This window comes from Cucurbita maxima, unplaced genomic scaffold, assembly GCF_002738345.1.
Source record: "Cucurbita maxima cultivar Rimu unplaced genomic scaffold, Cmax_1.0 Cma_Scf00085, whole genome shotgun sequence".
Lineage (NCBI taxonomy): Eukaryota > Viridiplantae > Streptophyta > Magnoliopsida > Cucurbitales > Cucurbitaceae > Cucurbita > Cucurbita maxima.
In genome coordinates, this window is record NW_019272101.1 from 125,052 (window position 1) to 143,708 (window position 18,657).

At 34.2% G+C, this 18,657-nt stretch overlaps 3 protein-coding genes and 1 non-coding gene across 13 annotated transcripts in view; 2 read left to right on the forward strand and 2 right to left on the reverse strand.

The window, feature by feature from the left end:
• The first annotated feature begins 792 nt into the window (after positions 1-792).
• On the forward strand, positions 793-3,425 carry LOC111472734 (probable pectinesterase/pectinesterase inhibitor 36). Its single transcript, XM_023118373.1, has 3 exons — positions 793-1,223; positions 2,064-2,402; positions 2,667-3,425. Exons 1-3 carry the CDS (start codon positions 797-799, stop codon positions 3,356-3,358), a joined length of 1,458 nt encoding a protein of 485 aa, XP_022974141.1. The 5' UTR covers positions 793-796; the 3' UTR covers positions 3,359-3,425.
• A 561-nt stretch (positions 3,426-3,986) lies between these two features.
• On the reverse strand, positions 3,987-4,059 carry TRNAR-CCU. Its single transcript has one exon. It is a non-coding gene; the product is annotated as a tRNA-Arg (tRNA).
• Positions 4,060-4,175: 116 nt separating this feature from the next.
• On the forward strand, positions 4,176-12,845 carry LOC111472733 (methionine aminopeptidase 1A). The gene is made up of 16 exons (XM_023118372.1): positions 4,176-4,334; positions 5,915-5,965; positions 6,433-6,618; positions 7,310-7,385; positions 8,743-8,790; positions 8,881-8,925; positions 9,111-9,210; positions 9,669-9,720; positions 9,810-9,851; positions 10,002-10,063; positions 10,148-10,246; positions 10,658-10,731; positions 10,834-10,903; positions 11,073-11,138; positions 11,227-11,315; positions 12,450-12,845. The coding sequence occupies exons 1-16, from the start codon at positions 4,261-4,263 to the stop codon at positions 12,522-12,524; spliced, it is 1,209 nt and encodes a 402-aa protein (XP_022974140.1). The 5' UTR covers positions 4,176-4,260; the 3' UTR covers positions 12,525-12,845.
• A 1,041-nt stretch (positions 12,846-13,886) lies between these two features.
• LOC111472728 (protein GRAVITROPIC IN THE LIGHT 1) overlaps positions 13,887-18,657 on the reverse strand; it is a 5,765-nt gene continuing 994 nt past the window's right edge. For 2 of the 10 annotated variants that reach the window (XM_023118360.1, XM_023118364.1), the window contains exons 2-3: positions 18,299-18,349; positions 13,887-15,431 (exon numbers count right to left, since the gene is read on the reverse strand). In XM_023118360.1, coding sequence (XP_022974128.1) covers positions 14,155-15,423 — 1,269 coding nt within the window. In that variant the 5' untranslated portion in view covers positions 15,424-15,431; positions 18,299-18,349 and the 3' untranslated portion in view covers positions 13,887-14,154. The other 8 variants (XM_023118358.1, XM_023118359.1, XM_023118357.1 and 5 more) reach the window with 8 other exon arrangements.

Below are 18,657 nucleotides of genomic sequence, written 5' to 3' on the forward strand. Positions count from 1 at the left end.
CTTAAAAATACTTTTAAAAAAATATCTTTGAATTAAAAAAAAATTAATTTGAGATGAAACTGGTTAATAATTTATTTTTAAAAAATGTTTAAAAAATTACCTTTACATTTTAAAATTTTCATTAAAACCTTTCAAAATTAAAAAATTAAAAATTTTTAAAAATACATTTAAAATATACTCATGAATGTTACGTAACAATAAAATATTGGTAGATCGTAAAATATTTGTAGATAATTTATGAATTGTCCGTAAATAGTTTTTATCTATATATTAATGGTAAGAAAATTTTAATTTTTTTTTATAATTTTTTTATAAGAACAAAATGTGTTAATATTGTTTTTAAGATTATGACAATCTTTTAAATATAATACGAACCGTCAAAATATTTTTTAATTAAAAAATTAAAATGTATTAATGATATGGGAATTATGTTTTACACAAAATATTAAATATTTCTTCTCAATGTGTTTAAAATGTATTTTTATTAATTTAACTTTTAAAATATCCTAATTTATTAAAAAAAATTAAAATTTAAGATTTCATTAAAATTAAATTTTTTTAGGAATAATTAAATATTTATAACATTTAAAAAAACTAAACATCTATATACTCCAATATGAATATGCATGAACGGTGGATTTAAATTTATCTTCCCGTCCGGATGACACGTGTCCCATACCACATTCCATGTGTTTCTCACACCCTCATTCTCTCTCCACACCCACCTATATATATATAATTAAATAATTTACAATTAAATAACTTCCCTTGTTTCTCCTCAGATACAATTACCAAAATGCCCTTTCCCTTTGCAACACCTCTTCTTCTCTTCTTAGCCATAATGGCTTCCTCTATTTCTTCGTTAGACGAGCCGGACGCGGTTCGGTTGTTGCGGACCGGAATTGTGAAAGCCAGATCCGAAATATATAACGTGAAACGACGTCGCTTTGAACGTGGGAATGTGCAGACCGCACTTGGCGATTGCCATACGCTCTACGAGGAAGCCGACAGCCGGCTTGCCGGGATGTTGGTTGGGGAGAATTATTCAGCGGATGATGCTCGGATATGGCTCAGCGCCGCCGTGGCTAATCATCGGAGTTGTTTGGATGGCTTGGAAGAAGTCGGCGCTGTGCCGTCGGCGGATGGGAATAACTTGACCATGTTGCTCACCGGAGCTCTGCATTTATACGACAAAATTGCCGCCGTGGAGGAGCGGAAGTGCTTACTGGATATTACAAGTGATTTATTTTTTGAATTTTTTGTGATTCTATTAATTATTATTATTTTGTTTTAAATTGCTTAAATTATGTTTTTTAAACGTTTAAAATATCTAATCTTTTTGACTTTTAAAAAATATTTTGTTTTACAAAATTATGTTTTTTAAACGTTTAAAATATCTAATCTTTTTGACTTTTAAAAAATATTTTGTTTTACAAATTTTTATAATTTTTATTTTATCTCTTTTTTTTTCGTTAATTTCACTCTATACTCACCTTTTCTATTTTTTATAAATTAAAAAATATGTCGGAACTTTATTTTTTATCACAAAAATAATATGAATAGATCTATTTTTTATAAATTAAAAAATATGTCGGAACTTTATTTTTTATCACAAAAATAATATGAATAGAAATCATTAATATTTTTTTAAAAATAAAAATAAGTGAAGTTTCAAAAATACCCTTTAATCATATTTAAAAAGAAATATTAATATCTTTAAATTTTTTTATTCGTTAATATATTGATAGTAACCATTTTTTTAAAGGTAATAATTTTAATTTTAATACGATTTTTAAAATTTCATAAATATTTTTAAAATTTAATACTAATTATTTTTTAATTAAGGTTGTAGAGTATTAATCAAATATTTTAAAGGAAAAATGTTGGGATAAAAATATATTTTATAATTTTTTAAAAAATTGAGAAATATGTTTATTAATTTATAATTTTTGGGGAAAAAGTGTAATTTATCATAAAATAGAAAAAATAAATAATAAAAATAATAAAAATAATAAAAGAATTTTAGTTAACGTTGGATGTGAAGGAATTTTTGAATTCAGGACGGGAACGAGTGGAGAAAGAGAGATTGAGGGAAAACGGGAGAATCAACTTGGCGAAATGGAATGCGGCGACGTCGAAGCCGGATTATGTGGTGGCGAAGGATGGCTCCGGCACCTACACAACCATAAACGGCGCGGTGGCGGCTCTGGCCAGAGATGGCCGTAGACGGCGGTCGGAGAGAGTGGTGATATATGTGAAAGCTGGAGTTTACAAGGAGAATGTGGAAATTGGAATGCAGTTGAAGAACGTCATGGTCGTCGGCGACGGCGCAGACAAAACCATCGTCACCGGTAACCGCAACGTCCCGGACGGCGCCACCACTTACAGCTCAGCTACATTTGGTGAGTTCTCAAACGACAACATATATATATATATATATATATATATATATATTTATATTTAAATTAAACCACAAAATTAGAAAATCATAATAATATTAAACAATTTAATTAATTTATAATGTAAATGAGTTCCTATAATTTGGTTAAAAATAATTTAGTTTTCAATTTAGGTAATTTGCAATGTTTTTATCGGTAAATCAGTTTCTATAATTATTTATTTTTTTAAATTGAATTATTTAAAAATACAAAACTAATTATGAGCAGGCGTTTCCGGTGACGGATTCTGGGCAAGAGACATAACATTCGAGAACACCGCCGGACCGGGAAAGCAACAGGCGGTGGCGCTACGGCTGAATTCCGACCGCGTCGTCGTATACCGGTGCACAATAAAAGGCTATCAGGACACCCTGTTCCTCCACTCCCTCCGTCAATTCTACCGCGACTGCCAAATCTACGGCACCATAGATTTCATCTTCGGCAACGCCGCCGCCGTTCTCCAAAACTGCGACATCTTCGTCCGACGTCCGATACGCCACCAGGCCAACATGATAACGGCTCAAGGCCGCGACGATCCAGCCGAGGCCACCGGAATTTCGATTATCAGCTGCAGAGTCAGGGCGGCGCCCGAACTCGCCGCTGTCAAGGGCGATTTCAGGACCTACCTCGGTCGGCCGTGGAAGAGATTTTCAAGGACGGTGATTATGACGACGGATTTGGACGGATTAATTGACCCGAAAGGGTGGGGAGAATGGAGGGGCGATTTTGCACTTTCCACTCTGTTTTACGCTGAGTTTAAGAACACTGGCGGTGGTTCTTCTACTAGATTTAGGGTTCATTGGCCGGGATTTCATGTCCTCCGGAGCGCGGAGGAGGCGCGGCGTTTCACGGTAGCTGGGTTTCTTCGCGGTGACGCTTGGATTCCGGCCACCGGCGTGCCATTCGAGGCTGGGGTTTGAGTTTTGAGGTCGGTGATTGAATATGTATTTACATAAAGGTATTAATGGAGAGAATATATAAAGTTTAGTCAAAATTAATATAAATTAATTTTGACAATTTTAAGCAAAACAAAGAAAAAATATAGTTAATTATTACAACAAAATGACCTTTTTACCCTCGAGTTAGTTTAATTAACAAAATATGACTTTAACATGTGACTTTCTTGCTTTTCCTTACACATAGATCATTTAATATTGCAATAAAAATAATAACATATTTTATCAAATAATAAATTATTAAATACGAGAATTTAAGACATTAATCTTAACAATATTCATATTTAATGGTATATATTTCTACCACTTAAGATTGCAAGACATGTCAATAAATTAAAATAATTAATAATTTTAACACGATTTCGGTTTCTCTTAATTAACTCTTCCTTATTTGTAAATTAATACATAATATTGTAAATTAATACATAATAAGAAAACTATTTATAAATTAAGAAAGAAATGATAATTAAATTTGTAAATAATAAAGTAATAGAAATTAAAAACTATTTGTAAATGAAGAAAGTGATTAAAAAAAAAACTATTTATAAATTAAGGAAGAAATGAGAAATAAAAATAAATCGTAAATAAAAAACGCGCCAGGTAGGGGTCGAACCTACGACTTTCTGCTTAGGAAACAGACGCTCTATCCACTGAGCTACAGGCGCTTCGTTGGTGATAGCGGAGGTTTAATAATTAATAACTAATATTTAAACTTTTGTTAGGCGAAACCAATCGAAGAACTTTCTTTTTTCGGAACCTCCTATATATTTCAATCGCTCCATTCGTATTAGTTGAAGTTAGCAATTCATATTCTGTAGCCGGCGGCGGAAGAGGAGGTAAGAGGATTCGTTTCTGTTAGTGGTTCGATGGCCGGCGGTTCAGATGCGGCCGAAGCTGTTACGTTAACTTGCGCGCGATGCGGCAAACCTTCCCATCTTCAGTATGTGTTTTCAACTTTCTTTTCAAGTTTTCAGTAGCCGTGCTAGTTCGCATGTTATCTTTGGTTCTTGAATGTCGATGGAATTGGAGTTGTTTTGCGTTTCTTTGAAATTGGATGGATTTTTAGTCGCTCAGTTTGGGCGTGCGAGTTGTGAATTGAGAATCAAGTCAATGGAACTTGGAAGATAGTTCATGCCTTTAGAAGTTTATTGTTGTTTTTCTTTTTGTGGCTTCTCGGACGAAATCTGAATCTAAGAATGATATGAAAGAAGCTGAAAGTAATGGTTTAGTGGTTTTTTTCCTAGTGATTTTGGTGGAATTTGATTGCCGATATGCTGAATCGGTAGGGGCTTCTGGCCATGATATTCCGAACTTGAATCTTTTTGTAAGCTTGGTACTTGCTTTGCAAGTTTAGAACCAATGGGTGGTTGGAGCGCTTTTGTGTCAGTTCTCTTTGTGACTTTTTTCTTTCTGGAGGGCAATGATTCATTAGTTTAAAACTAATGAGCAGTGTTTTTAAAGCCTTATATCAAGAACTTTACTTGGGAAGTTATAGGATTGTTTTCCAAGATATTTTGGTGGATTATGATAATCATTGGCAATTGGTGATTTTGATGGTGTTCTCTTATATCTTTTTCTGTAATTGTACTCTATTCAACGTTTGTGCCAATCAGTGGTTTGAAAGGCTAAAAGCGATTTTCTGGATTGTTCACTTGAAGAAGCAGGGCACAAGCTTCAATTTAAAATACAAAGAACTTTGATAAAAATCATAGAAATGTATATTAAGTATTGATTAGGGTTGATTTATTTTCTTAATATTTGTCATCAATATTTCTTTAGGCCTTGTGGGTAAAGTAAAATATTGGGCTAAAATTTCAATTTGTGGTGTGTTGTTAAATACGTAAGCAAGCTTTTATATTTCTGAAGAATATGACGAATTGATATTGTTCTTCCTGAGACTTTATGACGCAATGTGTCTTGGGGAGGCAAGGCATAACCTCTTTTGATCCAAAAAAGGCATCAGACTCGTGATTAAAAATTAGATTATGGTTATTAGAGCACTTTTTCATGTAAGCTCCTGGGTTATTTTGAGGATCTCCTGGTTTTCCTTTATTATTATTATTCATACTTTTATTATTATTTTTTTTAATAAAAATTGTTTCTTAAAAAAATGAAAACTAATGAATGCTTGATTTTGACTCTGTTTTGGATCAAGTGAAGTATAAATGGATGATGAGAGATCAATTTAAAGCCAAGGAGATTTTTACTAATTCTCTACTTGGCTTAAATAAAAAAGAATTATGGTTAAAAAAATGCAAATGGCTTTAAAAGGAAGCTGTAAGAACTTTATATCCAAGACATCCTCTCACTTCTGAATTTGAAAATTTTATTGGTTTCTTTCTCACTGAACTCACATGAAAAGGCATTTAACTGCATTGTTTCATAGCACCATTCTCTTTGGCTTGAAGGGATTTCCAACCAAAGATTGGTTCGAACCATGTTGAACTTGGATATGGGCTGACCATTTGTACTTTTTATGAATTCCATTTTTTTGTCCTAATTAACTTATTTTGTTTTTAGGTGTCCAAAGTGTATGGAATTGAAGCTTCCTCGGGAGGGTGCTGCTTTCTGGTCTGTAATAATTTCCAATTACTTCCAGATGTTTATTGGATATTAGTTAAATCAATCGTATAAGTTAACCTTTTATTCCATTGTTTTTCTTAAAAACATTGTTTGTGAACATGTAATATGATGTGAGTTGAGGAAACCATTACTGGAAGTTTTTACATTCACGTTCTGTCAGGTTGAGAACTTGTGAATTCGAAATTTGACGCGTATTTGGGCATATATAAGATCCTCCACATGTAAATGTATAACATTCAGAACTTAAACATTACAGTTTCTTATGCATCAAGACTTTTTGTGTTTATTTAGTGTACTGCAGGGTATTGATTCATCTATATTGGAAAACTAATAATCACTTGCTTTACATGATATTGTTTCTGTATTAGATGGCCCTTTGATGATTTGGATAAAATATTTGTTAAAATTGGAATCATAATGAATGATTATATTTATGAAATTTCCTATCTCAACAGCTCTCAGGATTGTTTCAAGGCATCTTGGAGCTCTCACAAATCAGTACATTTAAAAGAAAAACTGTCTCTGATAGGGACTGGTAATTCTGGGGAACAAAATTCAGATCGAGCAAGTGAAGGTTGGCTCTATTGCTTGAAGAAAGGGCAAGAAAGATCGCCAAAACTTCCCCATTTTGATTGGACAGGGTAAACATTGAGGCTTTTACATTGTTCTTGTATTGTACATCCTATTCATCTTTTCCTTGTTGGGTACTCACGTTAATCCCATTGTTCAATTTGATAAGTATTTTTTTTCTATAGCATTCTCTTCCAATGGATGTCCTGCTCTCAGGATTGTTTATTCATTTGCTAATTAAAAAAAGCTTACACTTGGATCTTATGTTGTAAAATTGGTAAAATGTGTTAAAGAGTTTGTTGCACCATGTTTGTTTCCAAAAAAGCTGGCTGTACCGTTCTATATTGTATCTTTCTACCTTGTTGCCAATTTCACAATACTAGAGTAGTACTCTTGGGCTAGCTGTAAATGTATATTATGAGACCATTAACATCCAGCACGTGGTGCTTGAAGCAAATCTGAACTCTATAGTTTATGGCATTCTTGTGACGAAACCCATCTGGTTGATCTTTCATCTGAAGACTCTGTTCCTGTAGATTGATATGAGTGATTTGCATACTGTTTGTACCTTTGATTAAAATTGGTGGGTGGTTCCTTCCCTAAACTTCATGATAGAAGACACTAAGACTGTTTTCCCATTGGTGTACAACGTTGATTATTATAGATTTCAAGATGGCATTAACAAATTAAACTTCCAAGTTAACATGTGAAATATTTTATTTTGAAGCATTGGATGCATGATTTCCCTCTGTTATTTTACAGGACTCTAAGGCCATATCCCATATCTAGCAAGCGAATTGTTCCTCCTCACATAGAGCGACCAGATTGGGCAGATGACGTGAGTTTCAATAACTCTTGTTGTGCATTTAGCCTTCATGAATGTTAGAGAAAATTAATGTTGATATAGTACTCAGAATGAATGCATAGATCTATCTAAGTTTCATGAAAATCAAGTAGGCAAAATATGCATTTCTATTTTCAATGCTTCCAACCTACTTGTACTTCGTGAAAATAGAAACGCATCCAAAAAGTTCATTTGCAAATGTATGCGGATGCCCCATTTTAAAGATTGAATGCTGGGAGTAAAAGACCTGACGTTTTAGAGAGTCCTCAATCAGTTGTCCTGGTGTGGGTTTCCGACTCTGGTTCCCTGGCCATTAACCATTAGTTTTGGCATGCAGATTAAGTGTTCAGTCGGTTGGAGACTTTGAACATGTTGAGTCATGATTGAGTCAAAATGCTAAGAATTAGAGTTCAAGATTCTTTCTTACGAATCAGATTGTTCTGTTTTCTTTTTGTTGGATGCTTAATATTGAAATGTCATCTTGTACTTTTGATATACATTGACTATAACAAATGAATAATTTTATCGGTTTCTTTTAAGGAACATAATTTTTCATTGATGAAATGAAAAAGTATAAACAAGGAGCAAGAGTTTACATGGGAAATTACCAGCAAACAACTGAATACAATGAAACATAGGATAACTAAAATATCTGAAAGCAACTAAACAATCCATTATTCCAAACATCTAGATTTAAAGACCCTCCTTCAAACCCAGCAAAAGAATCCAAAACAGCATTACGAACACTTGACCATCTCAAATACTAGCCATAGCTAAATAGCTATCACGTCTTCAGTTCCAAAGAGAAAATCGAAGATTAAAACCAAGATCAACATCTTGCAGCCGAGCAATCTAAGTTGTTGGGACAACAAGCGAAACAAAAGCTTGGCAGGGAAATGAATAATTTTATTGAAACTCAATTTTGGCATTGACTTTGTCGGCTATAAACTACTTGGACTAAAATATGTTGAAAGCTGTCCAATGAAGGTCTGAGATGAGTACGGTAGAATTATATTTTATACTTCACTAGCTGATGCTCTCTTGATATATATATACATTTAAGAAACTTGGATGCACCCTTGATGCGCGTTAGTGGCACTCTGGTATAATCTCCTGTTTGACTAAATTTTTCTCCTCTTCATCCATTCTTCCCTTGAAATATAAATTGATTGATAAGAGAGTTGAAGATATGGGTAAACAGTAATGTTTGCAGGTCTTGGAAGTTTGTTTGTCCCCAAATGTACATATATGATACTATATTTTTCAGCTGATCTCATATAAATGTTGTTTCTGTTTCTATTTCTGCACCACTTTTTAATTGGTATTCGTTGTCTTTTCTCTAAATTTGCAGGGTCTTCCCAAAATTGAGCCAAATAGCGATTTCCAACATGTTGTTGAGGTAACCTTCTGTTCCTTAGCTATTAGTTTTAAATTTTTTAATTGAAAATTTCAGTCACTTGACTAATTATATATATTCTTTTCCTCGAAGATCAAAACACCAAATCAAATTGAGATAATGAGAGAGGTTGGCAGGGTATGTCTTACTTCTCTTCAATTTTAATTCCAAGTTGATTCTCTTGCTTTATCAGTTTATTTTCATCTTATAGTTTGAGTATGTTTTTCTAAAATTTATTGAAAAATTCTAGATGAAGCCTACATTTGTATTTTTACATTTATGCTTTAAGAGTCTATCCGGTGATTAAATAATTTATTTGTTAGATTTCAAGGGAAGTTTTAGATGCGGCTGCTAGAGTGATTCAACCGGGTATAACTACTGATGAAATTGACCGTGTGGTTCATGAGGCAACGATAGCTGCAGGTATTAGAAACAACAAATATTTTTATTCTGTAAATTATTATTAATTTTTTTGAAGTAGTACCTTCAATTCTTTGGTCTAGTAGTTAAAAGAGGGAAGTAAAAAATTTAAATGCCTTCGGAGTGATGGTTTCAAATCGTGATGTCCACTTGATTAATCTGCAGAAGTTCCAATGACAGGAGAGTAGCTATTTTCTTCCTTTCCACTATTTGGAAAAGGGATCATTGTTCTGTTATTGCCATCTTTGTCAAAGATGTACTTTGATTTCTTCTTCTCTTTTGCTTTCATTTGGATTCTCTCTTGTTTTTTTTTACTACCTTTTGAACTTCCAAATGTGCCAGTTTATTGTGAGATTTTTTTTTTTTTTACAAAATAGGTTAATTATGATTCAATTTAGATTGGGGGAACAATCATTTGCATGGGTACCGTGATTACTAATATTTTTCGTACATTGTTTCAGGTGGATATCCATCTCCACTCAATTATCATTTCTTTCCCAAGTCTTGCTGCACGTATGCACTATTTTTTGCACAATTTTCGTATATTTTATTTGTTGTGTTTTTTGGATCATACAAATTTCAGTTTGTTTCTCTCTTTGCAGTTCTGTTAATGAAGTGATTTGTCATGGTATTCCTGATGCAAGGTACGTGTTTTAATCCCTCGTTCATGTGGATTTGGTACATCTCATGTTGATGAATCTGTGTCTTCATGCTTTGAATTTGAAATTGGCACCCATCTTGATCATTTGATGATGAGGTAGACGTTTATTCAACATTTGCTCTAATTGTTTCAGGAAACTAGAAGATGGTGATATTGTAAACGTTGATGTGACTGTGTACTATAAAGGTTATCATGGTAAGACGTGTAACTGATCGGTTTTAATTGACCCAAACAAGTTCATTTTCTGCTGATTGCTAACTTAAAAAAGTTGAAATGTAGGTGATCTCAATGAGACATACTTCGTAGGAGAAGTTGATGAAGAGTCCCGACGTTTAGTCCAGTGTACTTACGAGTGTTTGGAGAAAGCTATAGCCATGGGTATGTGTCAATAATGCACCATGGACTTTACAACATAAATTTTGTAATCCCTCGAAGAAACATATACGAAGTTTTTGAATAGGTTGCAGTGGATCATTCTGCGGGTTCATAGAAAGAGTTAGTTTTTGCCTAATATGAAAACAGATTAGCATTATGTTGCTCTTACCCCTGGCTGTTCTACTTAAAAGTTCGTTTGATAGAATTCATTCTTAAATCTTCCTAGTGAACCAATGTCTACAATCAAAAGAAAAGTGAAAGTTAGGTCGATTGTTAAGAATAGGCTATTTTATTCATAGTGTTGCTGTGACATGATCCTTTCTTGATATAATTTTAGTTTCTAGTATTATTATTATTATTTTTTTTGTAATGTTATAAATTTTTTTGCTCTGAACTGTTTGTAATCATCATCAGTGAAGCCTGGAGTTAGATTCCGTGATGTCGGAGAAGTAATTAATCGTCATGCTTCTATGTCGGGCTTGTCTGTGGTAATGTCTAACTTCAGTTTCCAATTAAAGTCGCTATCACTTCTAGTTCTCTACCGGATTAAATGTTTGTTTATTTTCTCACTGCCTTCTCTGTACAATTAGGTCAGGTCATATTGTGGGCATGGCATTGGAGAGCTCTTTCATTGTGCCCCTAATATTCCCCATTATGGAAGTAAGTATAGGTGAAATAGGTCTCAAACACTCCACCCCCCTAAAAAAAATTTCTCTGTGGTTACTTCTTAATAATAGTTGGTCTTAATAAGATAGTAAAAATTATATGTTTTTATACCTCTTGTTGGCCTCCTCTATAAACATCTTACTCTCAGTTATGTACTGACCAGGAAACAAAGCAGTTGGTGTGATGAAAGCTGGGCAGACCTTTACAATCGAACCAATGATCAATGCAGGTTCGTGTTTACTCACTATTTGGTTCCAGCACGACACGTGTTTCCCCTCCTTTTCTTTTTTGAATAATTATAAATATTCTAAGCACAGGAGTATGGCGTGATCGGATGTGGCCTGATGGGTGGACTGCTGTTACAGCTGATGGAAAACGAAGTGCTCAGTTCGAACACACACTCTTGGTAACAATGAAAATCCCTTGACTATCCCTTCTTCCAAGATTAATATCTTGATTATAATGGTCTGGCTAAAATCAAGTTATGGATAACCCGTCTCTTAGACGATCTTCGCTAATTGGAAGATGTTTCTGTAACCTCTTTTGATACCATCTGCATCCCCGACTTGGTCTTAATTTGCACTGTATGCCAAAATTTTCTAAAGGAAATTGGCATGTCCACCAAGAACTAAAACACTAGAGAACTGTTTGTTGTAAAGCACATGTTGCATCACACGCAATTACCTGTTGGGTTCTAGACCTCTATGAACCATTTTTTTTCAATCCTTTCATTCCTTAATTGACAGTCAAGTAAAATGATATGTATTGTGTCAGTTTAGGTTGGTTTTTGGTGAAAATCAACGTCAAGCCAACCTATTGGTTTAAGGAAAAAAAACCAACTTCGCGTCCTTTCCAAACTCACTGCCCTATCTAAACGAACAAAAGCAAATTTCCTAGAACGAATATTGTCTTCTTTGAGCTTTCTCTTTCGGATTTTCCTTCAAAGTTTTAAAACGTGTATGCTAGGGAGAGGTTTCAAAACCCTTATAAAGAATGTTTGTTCTCCTCCCCAACTGATGTGGGATCTCACAATCCACCGCCCTTCGGGGCCCAGTGTCCTCACTAGCACTTATCCCATTCTCCAATCGATGTGGACCCCCAACCACCCCCTTCGAGGCCCAGTGTCCTTGCTGACACACCTTCTCGTGTCCACCCCCCTTCGGGGCTCAGCCTCATCGCTAACATATTGCCCAATGTCTGGCTCTGATACCATTTGTAAGTTGCCAAGCCCACCACTAGTAGATATTGTCTTTTTTGAGCTTTTCCTTTCGGGTTTCCCCTCAAGGTTTTAAGACGCATATGATAGAGAAAGGTTTCTACACCCTTATAAAAAAATGTTTGTTCTCCTTCCAAACTGATGTGAGATCTAGCCAATAGAAGAATTGACTCAAACAGAAATAACTAAATATTTTGTAAACCTACCTAATTCAATTCACTGTGAATCTAACAAGGTTTAGTCGATTTTGGTAGTCTTTTTTGTTCTAGCTTTGCACCTGGAATGGAAATGCACTAAAAGATGGTGTAATTTTGTGTTATGTAGGTAACAGAAACTGGAGTTGAAGTCCTCACAGCTCGGTTGCCTACATCTCCCAAGGTGTTTCCATGGCTGAGCTGATTAGATTATCTTGAAACTCCCCATTTTTGGCCTCAGTTTCAGAAGACACCAGACTTTCTAAAAACGTTACGCTCTCAAAGGCTTGGAAACATAACACAAATAATGTCTCATAGTAATGGAACTGATTTTTGTTTTTATTTATTGAAGTTTGCCTATTTTTGTCTGTTGGGCTTTGAGGGCGATGAAGCCGTGTGCTAATGCTGATGCCCCACCAATGGCCTATGTTTATTTCTCTTTATCCATACACCAAATCACTTTCAGCTTCGGTTTGTTTATGATGTCTACTCTTTTATTTTCTTTTGAGGAACAGATGCTTTTTTTAACCATCTCTGTGAGATTATACAAATTAAGAAAATTTTTAAGGTCGAATTATTACGTAAGAATTTTAAAAAGACAAAAAAAAAAAAAAAAAAANGTTGTTTGAAGCTATATATTCAAATTTTTGTTTTTAATACGACACTTAAACATTTTCAACATTTTCGTTTTCAGGCCAATTTTGGAGTCGAACTTTTTTTTCTTGAGATAGGATTGTTAACTTGTTTAGAAAAGTTATTTTCTCGTTTTAGTATCATGCATATCTATTAAAGATGGTTAACTCGTTTAGAAAAGTTATTTTCTCATTAATATCATGCATATCCATTAAAGATTGAGAAAAAAAAACATTTACTCGTGTCTATAAAATCTCATAACCTCAACTGAGAAGGCTCTGGAGCACTCAAAGACCCTCGATAAAACTTCATAACCTGTCGAGAAGGCCCTCCTTGGAGGCACTTAAAGACACTGGAGGTACTTAAATCATCAAGTAAAAAAACTAAGTTTCTTTCACTTAGACACATGTTTAGTTAAAATACGAAACTTAAACACTTTCATTTTGTGCCATTTTTGAGTCATATTCGTAGGTGTTAACATTGACACTTTTTTCCTATCTGAGATGGGTGGCATTAACTCATTCACAAAAGTTGTTTTCTTGTTTCAATATCATACCATATCCACTAAAAATTGTTGTAAGCGTAAACTAAGGAAGAAAGAAAACATTTACTCGTGTCTACGTGAAGGGCCGAGAATTGAACCTGAGTCTTAGGTGAGAGCTGGACTAGAAAGTTGCAAAAGGGCATAACTTTTAAAATAGATTAAATTATAAAAAATATCCAGAATCTTGTTCATTTTTAGCCGTATAAACTTCGAAATTATTCCAAGTATAAGACATTGTAAGCAATGTTATTAAAAATATTCTTTTTAGATTAAAATGAAAATGATTTAAAATCTTGGAGCATAATTAAAACATAGAAACATTTTGTATAATCAATATAATTAAAAATTTTGAATGATCCCCTAGAGATAAAAAGCAAAGAATTGAACAGCTTAATAAAAATTTTGGGGCACTAAAATTTAATTTTCTCTGCTCTTGAAAAACGAATACATTAACATAAAACAAAGCATATAACCTTGACGGAGAACAGGGAGAGAACTAAGAGTTCTTTCACCAGAAAACCTAACAACAACAGCAGGACACAAAGACAGCGGCTCTCTCTATATATTATTACAACAAACAGAGAAAACCCGTATTCAACAAATACATAAACGTCTACATACCTTTCCGATCCCTTCACGACCTGCTCATCGTGTTCGTTTATTCAGCAACCTTGACGCCCGAGAGAAAAACTCGACTCTGAATTATCGTTCCACCAATCAGGAAACCCGGCATGACCATCAGCCCGACTTTCGGTTTCGGGTCGTTTTCGTTTATGATTAAGTTCTTGACCACGCTATCCATATATACCTCGGAGAATTCGTTTCCTTTTTTAACCTGGAATACCTTGACGTTTGGATCAAAGGAATATGCTAACCTGTGTAGTAGCCAGATTGCTTTAGCCAATTTAAGGAAGACCTGGTAGAAAGGAGTTCTAGGATGTCCACCTCCTGCCACATGATTTCTTTGATCTAAGTTTCCAAAGAATGAGGCTTCCATCTTTGGGTGGACTACTAGTAGGTATTTGCTCCTGCAAAATTGACCAAAAATGTAATCTGGGTTTTGGCCGAGCATGTCTAATGGATCCATGTCCTTCAATGAAAGAAATTCCCGGAAGAAATCCTCTTTTTTGAGTGCAAGATCGTCAACTTTGATCGAGAAACTTTCATGCTGAAAGCCACAGAACATTCTCTGGCATATGTGGGACTCGAATGCATATTTCTTGTGAGCTCTCTTTGCGTAGATGACGTTGGATTCGACTGAGTTAGCAGCAGCATCAAGGTCCCAGCCAGCTGCTTTCATCATGTTAATCAATGGCTTGGAGAAATCATGAATGGCCTTAAAAGCGCCTTCCACGGCCGATATAAACAGATCAGGGGTCAAGTCTACAGGGGAAATTCCATTTTCATCTGTAGAAGCTTCTGATTCTTTCATTGATAGTCCTCGAAGTTTGAGGTTTTTTTCCAGCTTTACCTTCTTCTGATTTGCCTCCTCTATCTGCTGCTGCAACTGATGAATCTCAGAATCTTTGTTTTGAATTTCAGACTGAAATTTCTTGACCATAACCTCATAGGTTTTCAGAAGGCTTTGTTGTTCTTGTATCTCAGCAGCTAAGCGTGAGTCCTGTGGCGAAACACATACTGGTTTGGGGTTGTTTTCTCGGTAGAAGTGTTTGAGCTCGGATAGTTTCTTCAGCTCAGAAATTACAAGTTTATCGGCGGCTTGGATCTTTTCAGGATCATAGGGAGTATGAGCACCTTGGAGCTGGATATAAGCAGACTTAAGGGAAGAAATGTTAGCAAAAAGCTTAGATATAAGGGCTTCCACTGCTTCGGGTTTCTGGTTCATGGCCTCTTCCATGGGTTGTGGGTGAACCTTCTGGCTACTGCTCTCACGGAGTTGGTTATCTTTTGCTCCAGTCACTAGCATAGCTACTTCTGAAAATGGGAATACAATAAACTTCCTTCAAATAGAGCACCAATATCATCCACCTGCAATCTCCAAAGCAGTGTACACGACATCTACTAGGAATTAACAGGGAGGTCCAGATAAAATTAACACAAGAACGCTTGCTTTATCTCGAGGTGCAGATGAAATATAATTTTGTCCATACAATGACAGAAGTACTTCAAGCGAGAAATACAAATGTTTTATACCCTCTTGAAGATGGCTAAAAAACAATGCAGCCTAGATTTCATGCATGCATAAACTAAACCATACATTAAGGTTTCATAACTTGTTAGGTCTATCAGTGAATCACCACTTCTAATGCCTACCATATCAAGATATTTTTAGCAATGTTCACATAATAATTTCAAGGTTCATAATGGGATAAGAACAATAGCACACGTCATAAAGCACCTCTCTCAGCCACCTCAGACCTGGCGATTTATCGTTTTACATAATAAGAAAACTAGCAGAAATATTGGAAAGAAAAGAATGGCACAATCTGCATACCTATGGGATTGGCATCATTAAGGTTCTCCAGCAAACACGGTAAGGTTCCACCTACATACAAGAGCAAGGAAATCAATCTATCAGGAAGAAGCAGAATCAATTTCTGATTTATACGTTAGAATCTCGACGCATTTTATGGTGGATTCCAGAAATAATAATACATTAGAGAATATTTCTTGAACTGAGTTTCCTTAGTAAAACTAATGATTCAGTTGGTAATATTACACTTTAACGGTAATTCTAAAATATTGGTCAGAGGTGAAAAGGAGATTAGTAGTACACCACCAGCCTCACAATGCTGATTCGGGAAAGATGTTATGGGACTACCCAAATAACATATCTTCATTTAATTTCTTTTGTTTGGCTGTGTATGCACGTGTGGTGGGGGATCTTCCACTCAAAAACAACAAGCGTCGTTAGCAAAAACTCGATATATTTACATTCTTAGGTTGGTTCCTTGCCACAATGGGCCCAATATGCTTAGTCGTAACAGCTCCCGACATACCCCCTAGTTCCAAGATTACTTCATCTAAGGATCAAAACAAAATTATAGTATAGATTGAAATAATAGCTCGATCATCTATCACACAATTGTTGGATTGTCACGGTGTCTTAATCAGCTCCCAAAGCTTTTTTTCTCCATCTCAATAGAATTACACTGAATAACTTCTTTTAAAAGTGTAATTACAGCATATACATCTTCACTGATCTGGTGATCAATAGATCAGATCCCTATGAGACACGATGCCTCTATGAATAAAATAAGTCTCAAACACATTGGCCTCTAACTAACATCTTTTGAGCTAAAATTTCAAGTTCCCAACCAATCATACATAAACCAACCCAAAATTAGCATTACCACTAATCTTTCCGGCACCAAAGTCCCAACTAATTCATTAGCCCCACAGAGAATATAAACGAGAAGCAAAAAAAAAACAACAAAATTCAACATTTCCAACTACTTCAAAACCCTAAATCTCGACAGACTCCTCAATCAAGCTACGTTGAATCAAATCAAACACATCAAGGAAAAGCAAACTAAAAATAAAAATGTAGCTCCATTCAACGATTCACCTTAAGATTCTCGAAGGCCATAAGAGTAAAGAAAGAAGCCTTACGGAGCTTACAGTGGCCGGAAAGTCGCCGGAAAGTTAACGAAAATGTGCAGGAACTTGAAACGAGGAACCACGCGTACGGTGAAGGCTCTCCTTTTCTGTGCCCTTCCGCTTGGTAAAGAAAGGGTAAAAAGGCAATGAGGAAGGGTAATTTCGTCTTTTCGCTATATCTTCTTTTCGAGTGCTTCTAAAAATTCTCTTTCTACTCATAACAAATCATAATATTTTAATATCCCAAAAGAACTCTCTATTTTTTAAATATATATATTTCTAATTATTAAATAATTAGTTATTTAATTTATTGACTTTTTTCTATTTGTAAAAATGTTTAATTATTTGTTATAAAACATATTTCTGTAATAAAATATTTTGTCTTAAAAAATAAAAAATAAAAAATATAATTATTTTAATCTTATAATAATTTAAAATTTTGAAATTTCAACTTTGCCCTTTCCATTACATTCTCAAAATTATCCATCATTATTACCACATGCCTTCTTACTTTTTGGTTTTTTCGGTACAATATGCTTTTTTTACCAACTTATTTTATTTTATTTATGCCTTCTTACTTTTTGGTTTTTTCGGTACAATATGCTTTTTTTACCAACTTATTTTATTTTATTTATTTATTTATTCTACATCGTCTATAATCTAAAAAATAAAAATAAAAAAATCTCGAAAATTAAAATTAAAAAACTTTTAAAATTATAAATATCAAGTTAAACCGCTAATGAAACTAATCTCGAAAATTAAAATTAAAAAACTTTTAAAATTATAAATATCAAGTTAAACCGCTAATGAAACTTAAAAAATATATCGAAATATTTGCTTAAAATAATATTGTAATTTTAATATTAATTTTTTTTTAATAGTAAAACAATAACATTTGACTTATGGTCAAAGATATGCTTGAGTTATACACTACTAGTTAAAGGTATTTTTGAGTTATATGCGCTCAATTCATACTAGATAATAGATTCATATCATTTTTTAAAGCTAAATAATGAAAATATTTGAATTTTCGACTTCTGGTCAAAGGTATTCTCAAGCTATATATATGCTAATTTTATAATTTCAATACAAAAAAATTATAATTTCAAAACTACAAGCTGTATACATTGATTTTCATGAACTGTTCATTACGGTTGGTGTGTTCCAATCGATTACGAAAGAATCTTTTGGTTTTAGGGCCACGGAGAATATGGANGAAAAGAATGGCACAATCTGCATACCTATGGGATTGGCATCATTAAGGTTCTCCAGCAAACACGGTAAGGTTCCACCTACATACAAGAGCAAGGAAATCAATCTATCAGGAAGAAGCAGAATCAATTGCTGATTTATACGTTAGAATCTCAACACATTTTATGGTGGATTCCAGAAATAATAATACATTAGAGAATATTTCTTGAACTGAGTTTCCTTAGTAAAACTAATGATTCAGTTGGTAATATTACACTTTAGCGGTAATTCTAAAATATTGGTCAGAGGTGAAAAGGAGATTAGTAGTACACCACCAGCCTCACAATGCTGATTCGGGAAAGATGTTATGGGACTACCCAAATAACATATCTTCATTTAATTTCTTTTG